At 37.8% G+C, this 23577-nt stretch overlaps 1 protein-coding gene across 1 annotated transcript in view; it reads left to right on the top strand.

The window, feature by feature from the left end:
* Tom70 (translocase of outer membrane 70) overlaps positions 1 to 23577 on the top strand; it is a 153053-nt gene that overhangs the window by 11532 nt on the left and 117944 nt on the right. The window contains exon 2 of the mRNA XM_090381244.1: positions 14841 to 15014. Within this exon, the coding sequence (XP_090237370.1) occupies positions 14841 to 15014 (174 nt within the window). The remainder of the gene's footprint in view (positions 1 to 14840; positions 15015 to 23577) is intronic.

The following is a 23577-nucleotide window of genomic DNA, read 5'->3' as shown; positions in this document are numbered from 1 at the left end:
CAGCCAAATCAGCAAACCCCAATAATAACCGCTGCCTGTCAGTCCCCTATACAGACTACAGGCAAATAATACACGAGAAAATACACTCCCAATGGCAGGATTTGTGGAATGGACAGACTGGGAATAAACTATATCGTATAAAGCCTGTAATTGAACCGTGGCAGTCTAGCCTGCGCAGGAATCGTAAGGAGGAAGTTGTTCTTGCCCGGACCCGCATAGGACACAGTCATTTAACTCATTCGTTTTTGCTGAGGGCTGATGACCCTCCTATGTGTGTGTCCTGTGGCACAATTTTAACGATTAGACACCTTTTAATTGACTGTCCAGATTTTAGCAATATCCGTTTTACCGCTTTTAACCATCTGACTGAGCCTTATACACTCAGTCAGATTTTATCCGACAATGACAACGTGTCTGCTGTTTTTAGCTATTTTAAATCAATAAAGGTTTTTAATTGTATTTAATTTATGCGATTGTTACGTCTTTATTGATTTATTTTTTATATCTTTGTTATTATACAGGGTGATTCACTACCAGTGCGACAAACTTGCAGGAGGTGTAGGGGGCACAAAGACGAATCGGAATCACATAGCATTGCAGGGTCCGAAATGCCTTCGTCATGCGGTAGAGGACGTTGAAGGGGAGGTATCGTGAACAGCGATCCCGCCGGAATTCAGCATTTGCGAACCGTTTCTGTTGAAGAAACCAAGTACAAATGTCCTCCGGAGTGGATAATCCGCAGGCTCCAATGATTGGAAGCGTTGCAGATGGTATGAACTCATTTGGTTTGTTGACAGTATCCTCCATACAGTGGATTGGGAAATATCCAATCGTTGGCCGATTGCCTTCTGCAAGACGTAGGACATTCTCCTCATTGTCTGGCGTCCTCGTCGTTCGCTCTCGATTCATGGTACCTCTCGTGAAACAGCCAGTCTCACGTAATCTTCTGTGCACACGTGCGAAAATCTTATGATGAGGAGCAGGCCTGTGCGGGAAACGTTCCTGGTACAAGCGCAGACCGGCGTGCCCGTTACAGTCCCCAGCTACATACGCGAGGTGCATGTCGGCCAGTTCAACGTTTGAATACTCGTCCATCCTACTTCCTCTGGAACCGGTTCGCAAATGCTGACTTCCAGCGGGATCGCTGTTGTGCGACCTCCCGTTGAACGTCCTCTACTGCACGACGAAGGCATTTCGGACCCTGCAATGCTATGTGATTCCGATTCATCTTTGTGCCACCTACACCTTCTGCAAGTTTGTCGCACTGGTAGTGAATCACCCTGTATATCTGGACATGGTGGCCTTACTAATTAGGTCACAGAGAATTTAAAATTTTTAAATATTACCTAGTCTTATAGCCGTAGTTGCTAATGCGCCAAAAAAACCCAAACAAACAAACAAACAATCATCACTATGATCACAATTTCCTTTACCATTTCAGCATCATAAAGTAGGTTCTTCTGAGCCAAAATCCAGGCAACTTTATAGTTAGCTAACTTCACGAGCTAATTTGAAGAATTTGATCAGAAGGATCATGAAATTGTGATTTCAGGTGAGCAGTTTCACTGACATGACTATGGCAATCAACTGGAAAATTTTTATTGAATTCACTATGCATATTGCAAAAGTGCTTCTTCAACTGTCAGCCTTATTATCACTGAAATTTTTTTGGACAGAAGGCACACTGGCCTTTCGTTTACTCGTATCGCTATAAATTTCAGTTTCCAGCTTTCTTGAAATTTGTGTCATGTTCTTCATTGTCTTGTCTTTTCCGTTTTAGTGCTAAGTTCCAAATCAATGAGTTTGTCTGCTTCACTCACCTCAGTGTTATCTTCTACTGCTGGTTCACTTTGTTTTCGAATAACTCACTTATCCATCTCTAGGGGTGAAAATGTAAAAATTTTAATATCTATAACAGTTTTTCTGAGTTAATGAAGCAGGGAAAAATGTGAAAATCACACACACACTGGAAATGGACACAAACACAAGCAATGTCAAGTTGCAACCAGCACATACCATCAGGAAAAAGGTTTGTTACATTTTATTGTTAGAGTCAAATGTGGAAAACTCAAATTCGTCACACTTTCTTGGTTAGTTTGCCACTTGTGGCAACCACCCCGACTGTAGTACTTAGTACCATGCATGGGTTGACTGCTCATAAGACAGAAGATACTTAGCATTGGCATTATTAGAGGCATATGATACAAGACAGCAAGCGTATAGAGTGTCAGCGAAAAAAAAGAAAAAGAACCTTCCCATTTCACCCATCCATTCGCTCCAAATGTTTGTCTAGTTCTGCCTTGAATTTATTTAAGTTATCAACTTTTACAACAACAGATGGAAGTTTGTTTCAGCAATCAACCACCTGCTGGCTAAAGGCAAATTTCCACACATCTGTTCTACAACTGTCTTTTCTCAATTTGAATTTATGTCCCTTCAGAGGGAATTAATCTGGGCAAGAGGAAAAATCCCATCAGCATTGAGCTTGCTCAAACCATTCAAGGCCTTATACACCTCAATCAGATCACCTTGCAGGTGCCTAGTCACCAGACACTAATTTGCAAATCTTAAGCCTTTCTTTGTAAGAGCAACCCTTCGTTCCATTCACTAATCATGTTACCCTTTTCTGTACTCATTCCAGTAGCTCTACATCCTAAAACGAGGCCTCCAGATCTGTATACAGGAACTCCCCAACTTACGTAATACTCGACTTTACGTAAGTTTTTTCCGACCAGTGCAAGCTTAAAAAAATTGTGGAAACGTATTTTGCATCCCGTAGGAATAAATGGAGGTGTCGTGAAAATATCGTAATGTGAACCCAAGAACACATTTTTTTTTTTTTTTTTTTTTGTAATTCATTCCAAGTCCTTGGAAGCTGAAAATTTCTCTATATATTATTAAGCTATTTATATCTCTAAAAGGTCATATTTATAATGGAAATTGCACTACCCTTTCATCGTTATCATATGTTTCCGTTATAAGAATCAATTTTGAACGCTTTGTGATATTTTTCTAAAGCATGTTTCTGGAGGTCACCACCATAAAACAATAAAAACATTTACACTTTCCAGTTTATTGAGCTTTTCTGTTAGTGCATCTAATTATAAACGGATAGTAAACTTGATCTTATTGCATATGCGATAATCCCAATATGGAATTCTGTAGGTTTTTACGTTATGGTATTATGGTGAAATGTGTTCCCCTTCACCGAAATCTTCAATCATATAAAAAACAAATTTTCAGAAACTTCTCTTCATTCCTATTTACATATTGCAATGATGAAGGGAAAGCGACCAACAAAAAGTGGTGGTAGTGCCAGGAAACGAAACAAAGTTGATTTAGAAAAGAAGATGAAAATGATTAAGAAGTATGAAGCAGGACAAAGTTTGTCATCTATTACAAGGGAATTAGGTCTTGCTGCTTCAACAGTGAATACTATTTTAAAGGACAGTGCACGTATAAAAGAATATGTTCAAAGGATCAGCGCACTTAAGAACAACAGTGATCACAAAACAGTGTTCAGGTGCTATATTGAAGATGGAACAGCTATTAATAATATGGATGGAAAATCAGATTCAGAAGCGAGTGCCCCTGAGTCTAATGACCATTCACGTAAAAGCGACAAGTATTTATAGAGATATTAAGGATACGTATAGCGAATCCCAATGCAAGTTCATGGCAAGTAACGGGTGGTTTTATAGATTCAAGCATCGCACTGGTTTCCACAACTTTAAAGTATGCGGTGAAGTCACCAGTGCCGATTCTGCAGCTGCAGAGAAATTTTGTGATGTGTTGGAAAAAATTATTGATGAAGGTAGCTATTCAACACAGCAAATTTTTAACGTTGACGAAACTGCTCTGTATTGGAAAAAAAATGCCGGATTGAACATACAATGCCAGATTTCAAGGCATCAAAAGACAGGGCCACGCTCTTGCTTGGGGCTAATGCAGCGGAAGATTACAGATTAAAACCACTGCTTGTGTACCATTCTGGAAATCCTTGTGCATTTAATTGCATCAATAAAGCCACCCTACCCGTGCATTTCCAATCGAATCAGAGAGCATGGCTAATAATATCTCTCTTTGAGGATTGGTTTAAATGCTGCTTCATTCCCGAGGTTGAAAATTATTGTAAATACAATGATGTTCCTTCCAAGATTTTGCTTCTATTAGATAATGCTCCTGGACATCCTACGCATCTAGATGATTTCAATTTGAATGTGAGAGTCATATTTCTACTACCAAGCACGACTTCACTCATCCAACCTATGAATCAGGGTGTTATTTCGAATTTAAAAGCATACTATTTATGCACATTTGCTCAGGCATTGTCTGCAGTAGATGATGAGAAAAATTTTACGTTAAGAGACTTTTCGAAATCTTACAATATTTACCACTCCATCTTAAACATTAAGAAGGGTTGGTCGGAAATTACTAAAAGTTATATGGCGCATGGAAGAAAATATGCCCATGGCACGTAAAAGGCTTTGAAGGATTTGAAAAAGACGAATCATATGAAGAGGTTACAGATATGATTGTAAAGGTTGCAGAGCTATTTCAGTTGGAGGTTGATGATGCCAAAGACGTGGAGAAGTTAATAGAGGAAGAAGGGAAGGAATTATCTAATAACGAACTTATTGACTTGCAGGCAGCGAAAGTGAAAGAAGAAAATGCTAACGAAGCTCAAGATGAACCAAATGAGGATCCAAGATGCTTCATCATCAGAGAGATGCAATGGCGAGGTTTGAGAAGATGGATCCTGATAGCGAACGATTCTTAAAAGTTAACGGAGGGGGGTGAATGATATGCTTGCTTGCTGCAAAGGAATCTACGATGAAAAGAAAATAAGCCACCGTCCAGTTGTCCATTAATATGTTCTCTCGTAAGATTAAGCGGCCGACCTCTTCTAAATCTCCACAGTCCTCAACCTCTGCATCGGCGTACTTATCAGCTGAAGACGTCGATTCAGGCAACGATTCTCGAGAGGTAAAACTTACTGACGTTATGCCCGTACCCTCTTTTTTTTTGTAATTTTATAATTTTTTAATTTTTTAAATTGTACGCTTTTGTAATTTTCTGTGCACATGAGATAAAAAAATTTAATAAATACAATAAATAGTTCTATTCACATGTTAGTCGAACATTTCTTTTTTGATTCAATCAATTCAGCGAGAGGAGTTGCGAGTGCTGCACAAGCATGGGTGAAATTTCGACTTACGTAGCGTTCCATGGAAACAAAACCCTAACATAAGTTGGGGAGTTCCTGTACAGTACTCAAGGTATGACCTGTCCATTGCCTTATAAAGGGGATAATCACCTCTTTGTCCCTGCTAGAAAAATTCCTGTATATCATTGACAAGACACCATGATCTACTCTTGCAGACTGTCTGCACTGCTTAGAAAACTTCATATCTGACTACACAATTATCCCCAGGTCCTCTTCATTCTCTACCACCCTGAGTGTAGTACCACACAGTTGATATGTTACTCTGGGGTTACTGCTTACATATGCAGCACTTTACATTTGTCAATGTTAAACTTCTTCTATTACCACCTCTCAGCCCATCTGCTGCAAGAGAAACTAGAAACATGAAACGTTTCTAGTTTCTCTTGCAGTAGCATGCTGTCATTACTGTCATTAACAACCCTGCCAACCTTCGTATCATCTGCAAACTTAGACATTAAGCCTGATATATCTTCATTAATATCATTGATAAATACTGAAAATAACAATGGTCCTAACACCGACTCCACTAATAACATTAGTCCACGAAGAGCAGTGTCCATTGATTACCACTCTCTGTCTTCTCCCACTTAACCATCCCTTTATCCATAGCAGCATTTTGCCCTTAATGCCATACTGCTTCAATTTGTACAGTAGTCTTCCATGTGCAACAGTATCAAAAGCTTTCCTAAGGTCCAAGTATATGATATCAAAATTATTTTTTGCATCCAGTTCCTTTGTGACCATATCATAGTATCCAATCAAATTGGTCAGACAAGACTTCCCCTTAACAAACCCATGCTGTGTCCAAACTGTAACCGAAGTGTTGTTTAGATGATCCTGCAGTGCCTCTATTAATTTCCCCAGAATAGAAGTTAAACTAACAGGTCTGTAATTACTTGTCACCCCTTGATCCTCCCTTGTGAATTGCGGTCACACTTCCACATCTCCAGTTCATGGGTAATTCGTCGGAGTCCAAGTAAGGTCTCATAATTATGGCTCAGGGCTTGCTTACTTCCTTTGCTGCCTCCTTTAATATAACTGGATAGATTCCATCCACTCAAGTGCCTTTTTTATGTTTATCTTCAACAATTTCCCCTCCTCTTTGCTGTTAGTTATTAAAGAATCATTTAACTCACTACCATAGTTTAATACATGAATAACTCTTCATGTATAAATGTAGATGCAAAATACTTATTCAGTTTGTTAGCTGCCTGAGTAGTATCATCAGCAGTTGAACCATCAATATCAAGTGGACCAATCTGATTCATCCCCTTCCTTCTAGAGTTTACATAAGTAAAGAACTCTTTGCTGTTTTTCTTTACATCCTTTGCCAAAGATTTCTCGTAATCTGCCATTGCCTGCTTAACCCTCTTTGTGACTTGATTACAGACCAGCTGATATCTTCCATAGGCTTCTGTGTCACCTGTTAATTTATATGTATCCCATGCATTTTTCTTCTCTGCTACATGTCTCATTAGTTCGTCTGATATCCATTTAGGCCTAAACCTTGAACAGTATTTCTTAGTTGGTATGAAAAGCCAGTACCTTCCAAGATTAATTCTTTGATTGCTTCCCATTAAGAATTTGCTGTTGTTAACATCATCAGTTGTTCCCACTGTATAGACTTTACTTGTCAACATTAGACTTTAATTTTTGCAGAATTGAATTTTTTTCGGGAAATGCATGGGAAGGAAGGTTATTCCAGAAGACAGAAGGAGTAGGAATAAACTGGATAAGAAGTTGCGCCTGTGAGTGTGGAGCAGTGAAAGAATGGTGACTGTCTGCGGCATGTGTTCAGACTAGTTTGGAAGTGAATGGGAAAATTACAGGTGGCAGTTTGAATGGAGTCAAGCTTGAGAGAGGTTTTGGAGGCACCCCAGATGTGGCAGTAATATTCCATTGCAAGGCGGATTTGAGGTTTGTACAGAATGAGCAGTTGTTAAAAAGAAAAACTAGTTTGTTTGATATAGAGGAAGCAGTATTTCTGATGTGTTTTTTTTTAGTAGAGAAAAGTCAGGGTAATCCATAATAGAGATATGTGATAATTGTCTGAAATGTGAGTCTCATCGAAGATGAGCATAGGAATAATAGTAAGCCCTTTTTTTAGTTAGAAGTAAGAGACAACTGACTTTTGGAAGGATTAAAATTAAACTTAAATTTTTTTTTTTTTTTTTTTTTTTTTTGTCCCATATGAGAATTACCTGGAGATCAGAATTTAAGAAATCACTGAAGGATATTCAAAAAGTTGAGGTAGTTTGTGTAGGGCAGGGTTTCTCAAACGGGAAGGTGGAATGTAGAGTGTAGCAAAACTAGAGATAGGATTTCCAGTCAGTGGAAGATGGTCATTAATATATAAGAGGAAAAGAGTGGAAGAAAGAACTGAACCTTGGGAAGCACCAGCATTAGTGGAGAAATTAGAATATAAGAGTTTCAGCTGTCCTCACCAGCAGTGAGCATTCAAAGAGAAAACTGGATACCCAATTGCAGAATCATTCAGCAGTCCATAATCCATAAGATGAGAGTTTGTTTAGAAGACACATGCCAAACATAAGTAAAAGACTTAGAAATGTAAAGAACAATTGCTTGAGTTCCACCAAAATTTTCTTTGAATTTATCAAAGATAAGTAACATAAGCCATTATATCACCAGTGAAACAAAACTCACGGCACCATATTGACAATTATTAATAAGATGAAAGGTTTGAGATAGTTTAATAGTTGGTGATTGGTGAATTTCTCCATTAATTTGGAAAAAGTAGAGATAAGTGCAATGGGGTGATAATTGGAAGAGAGGTATCTTTCACCTGTTTTAGGAACTGGTTAGATAGGAGCAAATTGGCACCTCTGTAGCCAGGTGGGCAGGAGCAGCAGTGCGTAGCACACGCTTCTTGATTAGACCGGGGTTCGAGCCCGTGACCACCAAATACGGAGGATGCGGAAAGGTCAGGGAATGACCACCGCATATCCCCAGAGCAATATGGCCTTAGTTGCTAATGCTCCTAAAATCCAAATAACAACAACAGGAGCAAATTTCCAAGCAGAAGGGGGAAAAAACCAGTGGAATAAGAAAGTGTGAACAGGAACACAGGTTTTGAGAAAAAGTGGAGAATTCCATTAGGATCTGGATCTTTCTTTTGCTATCAAAATTGTTTAGAATTCTTCCATGGGGACATTAAGCAGAGTATTGGGAATGACAGAAGCTGGTTTACCATGATCATCAATATGATGATCATGGTAAACCAGCTTTGTCTTAAGCTGAGGATGCAGCTTAAGACAAAGTCTTAAGAGAGAAATGGAAATATTGATGGACAGAAGTTGCAAAGAGAGGTCTGGGTCTCTTTTGGCAAGAGACCCAGAATGCTTAAGTGCCATTTGGACAAGAAGCAAGTTTTCTACTCTTAGCCTGTTCAAAAGTGAAATTGGACTGATTAATAACTGTTCTGCAGTTTTGAGCTTTACTGTAGGCAGAAAATGAAGTTGGAGAATTTGAATACAAGCCAGTGGCTATAGGCTAAATTCACATCTTGAACTGCCTTAACACTTCTTTTGGAAAACCGAGGATTAGATAAGGGATGAGATTTAAGCTGTAATGTTGAATAAAGGACTTTATTCAAACATTCCAACCTAAGAATAATTTCACTGACATAAAACAGCACACATTGGAATCAGAAGATATAAAATTAATGTAACAAAGGAGAAGAGAAATTATGCAGATCATCCCATTTTGCATTCCTTTAATGCCAAACAGCACAAGTCAGAATGGCTACGAGAGTGAGAGGAGAGAGAGAGTCTGCATTGAAGAAGAAACCAACACCAAGTTTTTGATCTGAAGTGCCTAGAGAGCTAGAATATGTACTTAGCAGTGCCAAATGATCCAAGAAAGCAAGTTTATACAGCATCAGCCATAGAGTGGGGAGGAATCCTTCCCATATCAACTGTCCATCACCTCCAATAGTTTGTCTAGTTTTCCTTAAATTTATTCAAACTATTCACTTTCACAACAACACAGAATTTTGTTCCAAAAATAAATCACACTGGCTGTAAGAAAACTTCCATACATCTATTCTACAACCATCTTTCTTCAATTTGAATTTATTCTCCATGTGTAGTCTGAGCAAGAGGAAGAATGAAATCAGCAGTGAACTTACTCAATCCATTCAGTGCCTTAAACACCTCAATTAGATCATCTTGCAGTTGCCTAGTCTCCAGATGTTACAATTGGCAGAACTGAAGCCATTCTTGGTAAGTGCATTCTTTTGTTCCCCTCACCAATCTCCTTGTCCTTCTCTGCACCTGTTTCAGCAGATCTACATTCTTTCTAAAATGATACCTCCAGGTCTATATACTTTGTACAGTACTAAAGGTGCAGCCAGACCATTGCCTTATACAATGGATAATCACCTCCTCATCTTTGCTAGCAAAATTCTTATATATTATTGACAAAACCCCATGAACTGCCCTAACAGCCTCTGTGTACTGCTTAGTGAACTTAATATCTGATTGCACAATTACCTCCCGTATCCTTTTCATTTTCCACTACCTTGAGTTTAGTATCACAGAGTTGGTATGTCAATATGGGAGTACTGCTATCATGTACAGTACTTACATTTGTTAATGTTAAACTTCAATTGCAATTTCTCAACCCATCTGCTTAATTATTCTAGATCTTGTTGCAATAGTATACCTTGATTATTGTCAACCTTTGTATCATCTTCACACTTAGAAATTGAATGTGATATACCTTCATCATGATCATTAATAAATATAAAAAAACAACGGGCCAAGCACCAAACCCTTGGGAACTACACAATAACATTAGTCCACAAAGAGCAGTGTCCATTGAGAACCACTCTCTGTCTTCCACTCAACGATCTCTTTATCCATAGCAGTAATGTGCTCTTAATGCCGCACTGCTCCAATTTGCACAACAGTCTTTTATATGTAACAGTATCAAGAGCTTTCCTGAAATCCAAGTACATGTATGATATCAGCATTATTTTTTTCCATCCAGTTCCTTTGCTATTGCATCATAGTGTCCAATCACATTGGTCAGGCAAGGTCACCCCTTAACAAATGCATGCTGTGACTGAAATATAACTCTATGTAGGTGGTCCTGCATTAATTTTTGAACCAATGAATCCATTATTTTCCCTGGATCATAAGTTAAGCTAACAGATCTGTAATTACTCATGTACCCTTTGATCTCCCATTGTGAATAGAGGATATGTTTTGCACATATTCATCCACAAGGACCTCCCCTGAATCCCAAGATGCCCTAAAAATTATGTCTTAAGGGTTTGCTTACCTCCTTTGCTGCCTCCCTTAATATAATTGGATAAACCTCATCCACCCTAGGTTCCTTTTTACTACGAAGCCTTCGTTGAGTTGGCAAGCAAAAGGTCAAGGGCCTTGGGTGTATGATTAGGATTGCTTGGTATTCTGGTAGGTTAAATGAACAGCTGTGTGGTATCATTAGCAATTCCAAAAGCCTCAGCATCTCAACCACTGGTTCTTTGCAACTAGGAAACTGAAGCCAACCAGAGTTGTGAAATTAAAATCATCAAGGAAAGTTACTTTACTGTTAGGAGAGTTAGATTGCAAAAAGTTAGTTTCAAAGAAAGGAATTCAAAATGTTCCGAGTGATTATTTGAGTTGGATGAATGATAAAGGCAACAGACAAATTTGACAGAATGAGATAGAGAGATTTTAATCCAGAGTAGATAAAAAATAGGAGATTCCAATTTAGGAAGTTGGGAACAAGGAATATTGGAGTGGACATATGCACAAATATCATCTGTGAAGCAAAAGGAATCATAGAGCAGATGGTTAGAGCGACTGAGATGAGCAACTGATATTTAGACTGTTAGAAAAGTAAGTGGAGCTTGGTAGCTTGTGGGTGGAAATCTACTCCAATATTGGAACTGAGACTACATATATTTGAAATGAATGAGGAAGTTTTTGGGAGGGTTAGATCTCTTTGCAAAATGGAAATGTGGGAAATGTGCTGTATGGAATTAATGAAATTTTTGGATAAGGTGTATACACACAGCAGTAAGAATATATTCATTTCCTTGACATAACTTGGCCCTGGATGTTATTTTGGGGCCAAAGTAACACCCAATTTCAAAATGAAATGATAGAATAATCATGCAAAATAGTAATGAATACCAAAGTGAATTAATTAGACAAAAGTCAATTTATGTAGTGAGTAATTTTTTTTTTGTCACAGGTTCAAATATATAGTAAATTTACAACAAAGAATCGTCATGAAAGAAGGGTCAGGTATGGGGTGCTAATAGTGTATACAATATGAATAAAGAAAAAAAGGATCACTTAACAAACAAAATACTAATCATTCAGGATTAATAAGAGATGTTCTTGTTTATACTCTGGCATGACCATCGGGTCAGTGGAGTTTACAATAAATCAATAAATACAAATGTTAATCGTGTCTAGTAGACACGTGATTGAATACCGGTCCACTCAGAGAGCGTGTGCTGCTGCACTGCCACTCCTGACCACTTGGCTATGCCTTGAATGAATGCAACATTTATACAAAACACTAATTTTAATATATGTAACATTTAAACAAAAATCCCATGCACAACCAACCAATTCTTTTATTGAAAATGCACATAAGCACTATACTAGATTTTCATTATAAGATATTTTGGAAATATCTACCATTCTGTGCTAAACACAGTGACACATTTTTGGTGAGATGGGGAAGGATGTTAATGTTAATTGGTGTTCTTTAATTGTTCAAAAATGCCCACTAAGATCCATTCCCACTGCCATATGTTGCTAGGGCCACCCTGTGGTGAACAGTTTATTTTATTTGTCTAGTTCATTCAATTCATGAATAAAGTGTGTGTGTGTGTGTGTGTGTGTGTGTGTGTGTGTGTGTGTGTGTGTGTGTGTGTGTGTGTGTGTGTGTGTGTGTGTGTCGCAACCCTGTGTGGTTAAAACTTCAGCTCAGCTTTTTATCAGGAACTGTAAGAAATGTGTATTTCACCATCTATTCTGGAATTAGTTGAATTGACTCTGCTTTAGTTATTCACAGATACCTGCAGTCATTTCATCTGGCACACTTTGCCGTTATGCAGTTGCTTGGGTACACAGCCATTCTTGACTTTTTTAATCATTTCTCATATGGTAGATCTGATAAGTAGTAAATTGTTTATTTGATGCAGTGACCCTAAACATGAGTGGTATTAGAACCTATAGTATGTCTATGGACTGAAGATGGAGAATACATTGATACTTATTAGCATTAGTATTAATAGTGCCAAATGATGCAAGAAGGCAAGCTTATACAGCATCAGCCAAAAATTAAAAAACACAACTTCCCATATCACCTGTTCATCCCCTCTAACATCATTTGTTTAGTTCTTCCTTGAATTTATTCAAACTGTCTACTTCCACAACACCTGATGGAAGTTTATTCCAACAATCAACTACCAACTATCTGAATACACATCTATCCTGTAACTATCCTTTCTCAAGTTGGATTTATGCCCTCTCGTGTGTGTAGTCTGTGCAAGAGGTAGGATGCCATGAGAATTGAGCTTACTCAATTTTGATGGCATCCATTCAGTCCATTGAAAGCCTTAAACATCTTAGGCCTCCTGATCTCCAGATGCTGCAATTTGCAGAATTGAAGCCTTTCTTGGTAAGAGCATCCCTTTAATCCTCTCACTAATCCCATTGCTTTTCTCTGTACCCATTCCAACAGGTCAACATCCTCCCTAGAAACAAGGCCTCCAGCCCTGTATGCAGTACTTAAGATGTGGCTTAACCATTGTCTTGTATAGAGGCATAATCACCTCCTTATCCCTGCTACCAAAATTCCTATACATATACTATACATTGAGAAAACCCCATCAACTGCCCTAGCGGCCCATCTGCACTGCTCAGAGAACTTCATATTCAACTGCATGATTACCCACAAGTCTTTTTCATTTTCCACTACCCTGTATTATAGAATATCATTTCTCCAAATTATATTCTGTCATTTGGACTTTTTACTGATTCAGAGTACCCCATACCCATATTAGTCAAAATTACTGAGGTTTTACTGTAAAAAATTATGTAAAATCGTCATGTTTGGCTTTTTGTAATTTTAACAATGCTGAGGATGAAAAGATATTCACCAGGTGGAATGGGAGGGAGAACAGTTAAGATGTTTTCTTTCCTATGAAACTTTGGAAATGTTGACAGCCAAGTCTAAACAGCAGGCCCATTGTTATGAACCAAATTTTTACTGAAAAGCAAAAGTCTATATCAGTATCTCCTTTGAAGCAACGATAATCAGTTCATAGTCTTATAATCATTTGTCTTACAAACAATCCCAGACAGAAGTCTGCAGACAAATTTCTGGGTATGCTTATGTTTGGAAGTACACTGTACTGTATTGGTAAATGATCCCATGACCGTATTTTAATATAAAATATGTATGTTGTCTGTGAAATTTCATTTCAAGGGCAAAGTCTGGATTTAAAGAAGTCTGTACTTTCTGCTACTTTTTTTCTAATAAAAATTATGAAATTTCCTGCTTTCTGAAAGTCAGAGGTTGGTAGTTATGCTGGTGTCGAGTTTTATTCTTGATTCGTAATCTTCGGCACATACACAGTACTGGAGTACTTTTAGTTTTTAATGGCTGATTGTGTTTGCAGTCACCTTTTAAAAAATTGTTTACTTTTGTACAGTAGTTTTTAAGCACGCTTGTAAAGTGTATTTTATCTTCACAAGTCTATCTATCCATCTACATGGATCAGTGTAACTTCCAGAATTTATTATTATTTTTTTTTTTCCACTTAAATATCTTGAGTTATCTGTATGTTACCTTCTCAAAAATATTTGACAACTACCATATTTGGAAAAATGTAAGTTTTTGAGAATAAAAAGTTATATTGGCACCAAATTTTTAGCATGTGTTTTTATGGTTCCAAGGTTTTAGGTTTAATTCTGATTCCAGTTTCTCCCCTACAGGAATATTGTTATGAATTTGAAATAGCTGGTCTGATCCTTTTCAAAAGCTTAATGATTGTTTAGATTATTCTTCAAGACCTGTGTACTAAATTTCATGGCAGTAGCTTAACCTATTTCCCATTCTTCCCCTTCCTGAAGTAGTGCTACACAAATCCCACTTCACAGTTATCTTTCACTTGTACATCATATGATAGTTTTAGGAAGTTTTTAATCCCTGAGGGTATGTTACTTTATAATTGAATTTACCTAAAATATAATGCAGTATGTTCATTATTTAACTCTTTTTTGCTTAAATTTGTAAGTTATATCAGAGAAAAATTGTGAATCTTAATTATTTAAATAACAGATGTCCATATCCATGAGTGATAATTGATTGATTGTGTCACTTAAAATGGAATCCACTACCAACTTTCTAGAATGATAAAGGTTTGCCAACTGTGACCATAATTTTAAATTTAATGTATTGTTTTTTGAGTTTTTATTGCTCTTTGAAAAATATGCAATATCTTATTATATATTTCTGAGACAGTTAATCTTTGTAATCTATTAAATGATTTTCTTACTAACAATTGCTTATTTGCTAAACAATTGCTTATTGTAACAATTGTATATTTTCACTACAGACTCCATATGAAAAAGCAAAGGAATTCAAGAATAAGGGCAATAAGCTATTTAAAGAAGGACAATTTGATAAAGCCATTGAATTCTATACTGAGGCTATTTCATTATGCCCATCAGATAAAGAATCTGATATTGCCACCTTCTATCAAAATAGGGCTGCTGCATATGAGAATCTGGTAACTATTCACAAACACCATTTTCAGTTTTGTTTATTCACTCTTGTATGCATGTTTTTCATTTTCAAACATTTGGAATTTTTAAAAACTATACCTTGTATTATACATTGCGTGCGTGCGCGCACACACTCACACACACTCACACACACTCTCACACTCACACACACTCACACACACTCACACACACTCTCACACACACACACACACACACACACACACACACACACACACACACACACACACACACACACACACACACACACACACACACACACACACAGAGATTGAAGTTATCCTGGTTGTCATTCTCAATGTGTAGAATTAAAAAATTAAATTTTTAATATATAAAGTTGGTGGTTTTTATGAACCCTTTTAATAATTCTGACCTTTTTACTTAACTGCCATTGTAAATTGAAGTTTAGTGATTTAACACATTTGCTGCCTTTGAACATGTATATGTAAATCAGCACTATGAGTGTTGTGCCACAACACAACTGCATTAAAATGTACCCATGCAGTGTGCTGTAACATATATGAGTGGTCAAACAAGAGTGCCGTAAAGTAAAGGCAGATGAAATTAACTACCCAATATTGGCACACTGATTAAATAATTAGATTAGATAAAATGCATAAAAATGTATCCATGCAGTGTGCTGTAACACATATGAGCAGTCAAACAAGAGTGCCGTAAATGTAAAGGCAGATGAAATTAACTACCCAATATTGGCACACTGATTAAATAATTAGATTAGATAAAATGCATAAAAATGTATCCATGCAGTGTGCTGTAACACATATGAGCAGTCAAACAAGAGTGCCGTAAATGTAAAGGCAGATGAAATTAACTACCCAATATTGGCACACTGATTGAATGCTTTGCAATAATGTTTTGCTTGTGTTGATATTAGTTTATATGAATAGGCTTTTTATAACATTTAAAGATTTTTTGTTATTTATAGCTCAGTACAAAAGTCAGTGTTCATTTTTAGCAATGAATTTCAAACTTTTAATTTTCAACCATTATGTATGAATTTTTGGAATGCTGGGGATGTCCGAATGTTGATTTTTTTCCAACATTCCAAAATTATGACACACTGAATAAATTCTCTCACATTTAGGTGGCAGCAAATGTGTTAATCTGGCTAAGGGTAATTGTAGTACATATTATTTTTTTTTTTAAACTTTGATTTAGGTTGTGGAGTGAACAGAGTACTTTCTATGATTAGGATGTTGTTAATGCTATATTCACACTGCATGCAATTTCAGGCAACATTTCTCAAACTATGACTTACAGTACTATTCTTGAAGTGGTAGTACTGTAAGTCATCATTTGTTATTAATAGTGCCTTGAGGTTTGTTTTTATTGGTGGCTCAAAGATATTCACCAGGGCCCCACCTAGAAAATGTCCTTCAGCGATCAGTTTTCTCTCTGTCATTTGTGCCACCAGAAACAAATTGGTTTGAAAGATTTCAAACCAAAGAATGATAACGAGGTCAAGAGTATTGCTTCTTCTTGTTGCCTCTAACATGCTGCTGTAGAAAACAGTTATTGAAGAAATCTGCTAAAGCTTGCTAGTGTGTGTATGACCATCCCACAAATTCCAGTCAACATCTGTAAAGTTAAAATCCCACATTATAAAACATTCTGATTTACTGTCCAAGTGTATTTCTCTGTATAGCTTTGTTATACTCATCACAGTCATTAGGCCTATAACACACTCCTCCTCTCACTTTTGTTTTCCCAGTGATTATATCACATCAAACTGACTCAACATTGCACTGGTCATCCAAGTCAACTGTATGCACTGTCTTCTATTTAATATGCTTCTTATCTAAAAGCATAACCCCTCCTGCCCTGTCTGTCCTTCCTATATACCTGGTTTTGGCGCATTATAGCCTTAGTTGCTAATGCACCAATAAAACCCAACAACCAACCAACTATCCTTCCTGTATACATTGTACTCCCCGTATTCAAATTCAATATCGCTTATGTCTGATTGACCCCATGTCTGATATTCCAACAATGTCTGCATTTGATGAGTTAATCAGTACTTCAAATTCATCAAATTTATTTACAATGCTCCCAGCATTAGTATACGTGCATATGTTCTTACTCTTAGTTACCCTAACACAGCTTGTATACTTATTTGTTCCATGATGACCCACAGCAAGGCCTGAAATCCCAGATACCTGACTTTTAAGGCTGCTGCATGTTCCAATAGAAGCAGTGCAAGAATCACTTTCACATCTATTTGCTGCTTTAGTTAAACTATTAATCTTTGTATTCCTCCAAGCTGGCAATTTTCCGACCCACCTATCACTGCCTTGATAGAATCAGCAAATATTCTTGCGCCTCTTCCATTCAAGCGTATCCCATTCCTGTAAAAATAGTCTCTCCTATTAACAAGCACAGACCACATTGGGAAAAATTTTACCCCATGAGCTTTGCACATTCTTTCCAGGACCGAACTGATTGACAAGACTCTCAATATGTACTCACTCCTATCATGTCTAGGCAAAATTGCAGACACTTTCAAATTTGGTTCTATCTTGCGACTTTTTTCCATTGCCCTGTACTTGTTAAGTAAGTCCTCAGATCTCTTACTGTTAATATCATTAGTGCCAACACGTACAACAATTTCACCTTTCGTGTCCTTAAAAGATATCTGCTCTATAACGTCATCTACTTTTACCGCTGGTAGACATACCCTGCTCCTCTCCCACCTATCCTTCTTGCACAATATATTTCCCGTTTCTCTGAAAATAGTCACCAACAATAACTATCTCTTGTGGGACCAGTGCATTCTGTCTTGGAGATTGCCACTGTGTTGTGTGATGCACAAGTGTGAGCTCTGGCATTGAGTTGGAAAGCTGAGTCCTTGGTGCCCCCTCCCCATTTTAATTCCTTCAAGGGCTTCTTTCCTATTCTTCAAACTCTCATAAACGCCCATCAGAATGCTGAGTTGGTGCCTAATTTCTTCACACTCTCTACACCAAACACACAAATCCCCCTTGGTTGTATCATGTCCTGTTCCAGAAAGCAACTTGTGCTTTCTGGCACAAATTGCACATTTTGTTAGGCTGTGATTTGTAGAAGAATTGTCTCCTTTGGTTCTCCCCCGAGCCACAGCCTCCCGCTACTTTGTGCCCATTGCTTTGCTGCTCTAGCTCTAGTCTGGACTATGATTTCCATTTAAATATAATTTAATTGATTAATAATGTAATCAATTTAATTGATTAATAATGTAATCAATTTAATTGATTGACTACTACACTAAGCCAGTGGATTCCTAAATGCAGTGATATGCATTATGCTATAAAGTTCAAAATATATGTTGCATCGTACTGTTTCGATTGCAGTTTTAAATTAGTTATATCCTTACTAAAAAGTGAAATTTCTTAGCTAGAAACAAAAAAAAATATGCCCAAGTGATTAGAATCTTTGAGCCTTTATTTATCACAATTAAAATGCTACTGTTCCACTTTACTACTAATTATATGCAATGATATTTGTGCCAAAACATCAGTACAATAGCAGTACAAATAGTAAGTCATAACTTATAAAATCCCTAGCTAAATTTAAAAATAAGCTAACAGATGTGGCTAAGACTATTTAAGCTATTTTGTCAAACACAGTTTAATATGTTAATTAATTAAAAAGATGGTAAAAATTTCCAAAAAAACATCTATTCCCACAAACTCAAAATTCTTTGTCCTCACAGTTGTAATTTCGTTCCCAGTTTCCCATATCATATCCTTAGAAATGTTGAACGTAACTTCTAACATTTCTAAGGATTCTGATCATGTCTCTCACAAAGGCTTTTGAAACTTCCATCTTATGAATTTTTCTTCTGTTTTTTGCATTTGTGTACCTAGTTTCTCTCCAACTGCTCACTTCAGGTAATGGTAGATAGCTGTCTTCAGCCTTCTGAATTAATGCAGGAGTTCCTCAGGGCTCTTTTCCACCTGTACCGTAAAGTTCTCCCATTTATTGAAAATCAGTCCATATTTTGGTGACATGGATTAATTATACTGTGCTATATTCCACCTGCAACTTCAACCAGCAAATCCTGTTCTACACCAACTACTATAACTTCTCAAATATCTGTCACTAGTTCCTTGAATGGCACCTCCATAGCCAGGTGGGCAGAAGCAGCAGTGTGTAGCACATGCTTCTTGATTAGACCGGGGTTCGAACCCGTGAGCCACCAAATACGGAGGATGCGGAAAGGTCAGGGACTGACCACTGCATATCCCCGGAGCAATATGGCCTTAGTTGCTAATGCTCCTAAAAACCAAATATAACAACAACAACAACAACAAGTTCCTTGAATGTGTTTAAAAATGCTTCAGCCAATTTTCCAGTGGGGAGAAGAAATCATAGTTAACTGAAGTCCTAAAATCCTATCCTATGTTATTTCTCTCAGGAAAAAAAAGGATCTTCTGCTCCCATGCTCATCTTCAACCAACCTCAGTTTCTAGATAAGAACACATTTTTATTGTAAAAAATATCAACTTATAACCTTTCTTGGCATAAGCATATCACAAATATTACTCCTCTTCATTAACAAAAAAATAAATAAATAAAATAATGGGTCTTTCTCTTTTGCTCTCAGCATTACTTTTTTTTTTTTTTACTCCTTTTATTCCCAGAGACTCCAGATAGAATCATAATGTAAAATGATAAATTTTACAGTTATCTTAAAAATATTTTCCAGAATTACTTTGTGGTACACTTGTACATAATGCTGAATAATTTCATTATTTTAGTACAATTTTATTTACGTATATGGGTACCAAAATAAAACTCTGAACATTTCCTTCCTGTAACTAATATTTATGTTTCATGTGGAATTCATTTTCCATAAAATAAGATGAGGCATTCAAAAGTAAAAAAAATATTATGCTACTGTTCACTATATATTTTGGCTATATTGAAATGTTTGTTGTTATCTATGGAATATCATTAGAGAAAAAAATGAATTTTCATCATGATGCTATTTGGAGTCAAGTAGCATCACTCATTAAAATCAATTGAATAAAGGATTGCATTGTTGACTAGCTTTGTTTTATTAGTTTTAAACCCAACTGAAAATACTATATGTTTCTCCAAGCCTTGAAAATATGATTTTTTTTTAAATTGCCTTTTATAATTCTACAGTTTTATAGACAAGATGATGGATTTTGATTTTAAAAGGTGGAAAACAAGGAGTGGTTGAAGGCTTGAACCAAAAGAGCTACACATATAGTTTTGTTTCGAGATGCTTATGTCTTGTATCCAACAGGAAATGAACCTCACAGTGAATCTGAACATATTAGAGACAGAAGACAATTTTCTCTAGTGAAGATAATATGTCACTCTTACAATATGTGGAAAAGGCATTTCCATGAGCAATGGTCGACCACATTATGAAATAAAGTAACATCTATGCTGTCCAGTATGGATCCAGCTTCAAGATAGACTCATTTGAGAAAGAACAGAACCTGGGTGTGCTTATCAAGCTGGATCTAGTACAGATGCTAAGATACAAGATGTACTGGTCCAAGAAATGTAGATTCCTATCCATTCCTGATTTTCTAAGTCATAACTGATTCTGTGACCTGAAGAGGTAGGTTGTCAAAATCATGGTGACCCAACCTGTGACCACTATTACAAAGTACACCTGCCTCTGAACATTTTCAAGGATGCTCATTTAAAGCTTGAACGAGAAGAAAATATGAGTGTAGATGAACAAATGGCCCCATGCAAAGGAAAATATTCACTGAGACAGTGTATTCCAAAAAATCAAAGACACAGACAAAAGTCTTGGATTGCTGTGGAGTGTGGTCTGACATATCTTTTTTTCTATGTGATGAAAAGAACTCAGTGCAGAACAAAGCTGTGTATCCTAGGTGACTTCATCAAGCACTGTGAAACTCTTCCTGAGGTTCAAAACTTCAAACTTTACACTTGAATAACTGTTTCACCTTCCTGGAGCTCCAAATTCTTCTGAAATCATGGATTACCTGGCCAGTAAGCACTGTGAGATTAAATTGACTGAAAGGCTATTCCTTAAAAGTGGAGAAAGAATTGAAGAAAGAGGATCTGTTAACATGGCTTTACATGCTAACTCTGTTGTAGCTGCAAAAAAATGGCTCAATCTGTGCAGTTTACATCAACATAATGCTCTGGAGCCAAGGACATCAGTCAAGAGGTGGGACAGGAATCAGCAGAAATATGTCCGTAACTCATGTCCAGCTGTTGTGACTGAATGTGATAAACATATGGGTGGCAATTGATCTGTTAGACATGCAGATGTTGCTATACAAGGTTGATCATAAAAGTCTGAAATGGTACAGATGCATCTTCTTGTGGGCACTGAACTTAGCTGTGGTCACTGGCTGGTTGTACAGTGTATAGTGTGTTTAGGGTCTAACGGCACCAGGGGTTTCCCCCATCTCCACTGTAGAGGCCAGAGGTTTAAAAGTGTATGGATATTGTGGTGTGTAATATTTTGTACCGTTGTTCATATGGTCTTTTAGCCGTTGGGTCTCAAATGAGACCCACCGTTGCCCACACTATACCTCGTGGAGGCAGACCAGGTACACCAGTATTTTAGAAATTTACTATTTACTCTGGCAGGTCCTGCCACCTAATTTCCTGAGATTTCAGTGGCTAGGACCTATAAAAAAAAAAAAAAAGTGGAGGGGGGGAAGAAACGCTAGAAATTGAGTCAGGCCGAAAGAGATATAAGTTATACGGGTTATAGTTCATTTTTTTTTTTTTTTTTTTTTTTGTGTGTGGGGCTTATGTAGTTTTGGCAAGGGTCAAACGCTAGTCGCAAGATAGCTAGAGAGGGAAGGGAGACTGAAGACTGGGGGGGTGAAAGACAGACATATGGAGTCAATAGTGAAGATAACCCCAAAAGTCGGCGGGGCAGGCCCATGCCTCACCAGGTGAAGATAGGGGATGGCAGGGGGGAGAGGGTACAGAGTAACCATCCCCTGCCAAGGGAAGGGAAAGAAAGTGAACCGAGTGAGGGTACCCGGTTCAGGTCGCCTAATGATGTTTCGGCAGCAAACTGCATAATGTCTTTGTCAGGTCTTTGTATGCCATTCCTGGGACATGTTGTCCCGTCTGTGGGAGTGGTCAAGTCCAGATAATGGCTCCAGTTTAAGCCAGTGGTAAGATCCAGGTTAAGTTAATGATTAGTTTTTCAGATTGTAGCTGTTAGGTTTTTGTTTGGTTGACACATCTAAGGATCTTTATTATGGATGACAAGTGGTTAGTTTGTGGGAAAATTCCTACTAAGGTTGTGGGTATGTTCTTCTTCTAGTAAAAAGATCCTGCGCAAACTGCGTTAAGGCTTTATAGTTGTCCTCACTCTCCAGGAGATATTGTTCTTGGTTTATTGGCGAGAAACGTATTCTAGTTATTAAGAGGCAGCGAAGGTCTTCGTATAGTTGGCAGTGGTGCATGAGGTGCTCCCAAGTCTCTGGCTGTCCACAGTGGCAGAGAGGGGTGTCACTCAATCTGAAACTGGAGAGTTTTGCTCTTATTGCGCCATGTCCCCTGAGCAGGTAAGATGTCAGCAGTCCCGGTGAAAACCAGTTTGGGCTTTTGGGAAACACTAGTTGATTATCCGGTATGAATCTTCGGGTGACTTCCCCTTTTGTCGAAGTCATCCAGCGGGTTTGCCAGGCCTGCTGTAGGTGGGTGAGAAGGCATTTTTTTCTCGAGTTTACGATCGTTCGCCGGATCAGTTGTGTAGTCCAGGCAGGTGATTGATTTGCCTTTGGATAGTTGATAAAGCAACCCACAGCGGACGATCTCCAGGTCCAGGGGAAGAGCACCCAAGAGACCTGGAGGGCGTGGGTGCTTACAGTGCAGCAGGCTCTCAAGATTGTTAGTAGGACTGAACGTTGAATGGTCTCTAGCTTCCTTTTGTTTACTGCTGTTACCGCCTTGTGGAACCAGACTCCTGATGCGCATGTTATTGCTGGTAAGAAGACTGCCTTATAGAAGAGGGCTAGGGTCCTCTTCTTAAGTCCCCAGTCGCGACAAGTGACTCTAGCTATTAGTGCGGAGTATTTTTTGATTTTGCTTCGGAGGTAAGTAAGATGGGGTGTGAATGACAGATTTTTATCCAGCAGAATACCAAGATATTTAAGTTCGATGGAAAGCTTAATTGTTGTTTCCTGAATCTTTATCTGGGGAGGCCTTCTGATATTGAGAGAACCTTTAAGTAGGATGGAGCAGGTTTTTGTTGGGGATATCTTTAAATGGTTTTGGGTGGCCCAGTCTTGTAGGATATTTATAGCACGGTTTGCAGAGATCTCTAGTTGAGTTCTTGAGTCTGCCGCCAGCATCAGGATCAGGTCATCTGCATAGGCCTGCGATCTCACATTACCAAAGTCGAGGTTTAGAAAGCTGTCGAGCACCACGTTCCAGAGAAGTGGGCCAAGTACTGAGCCTTGTGGGCATCCTCTATAGACTGGTCGTGTGACTGAACAGTACGGAGCACTGACGGTTACTGTTCTGTTTGCGAGATAGGTTTTTATACAATTGTATAAATTAGCTGGT

Source organism: Mastigoproctus giganteus, chromosome 9, assembly GCF_048544385.1.
Source record: "Mastigoproctus giganteus isolate SK-2022 chromosome 9, ASM4854438v1, whole genome shotgun sequence".
NCBI classification, from domain to species: domain Eukaryota; kingdom Metazoa; phylum Arthropoda; class Arachnida; order Uropygi; family Thelyphonidae; genus Mastigoproctus; species Mastigoproctus giganteus.
Note: the sequence above shows the minus strand (reverse complement) of the source record. Positions and strands in the feature narration are given on the sequence as shown.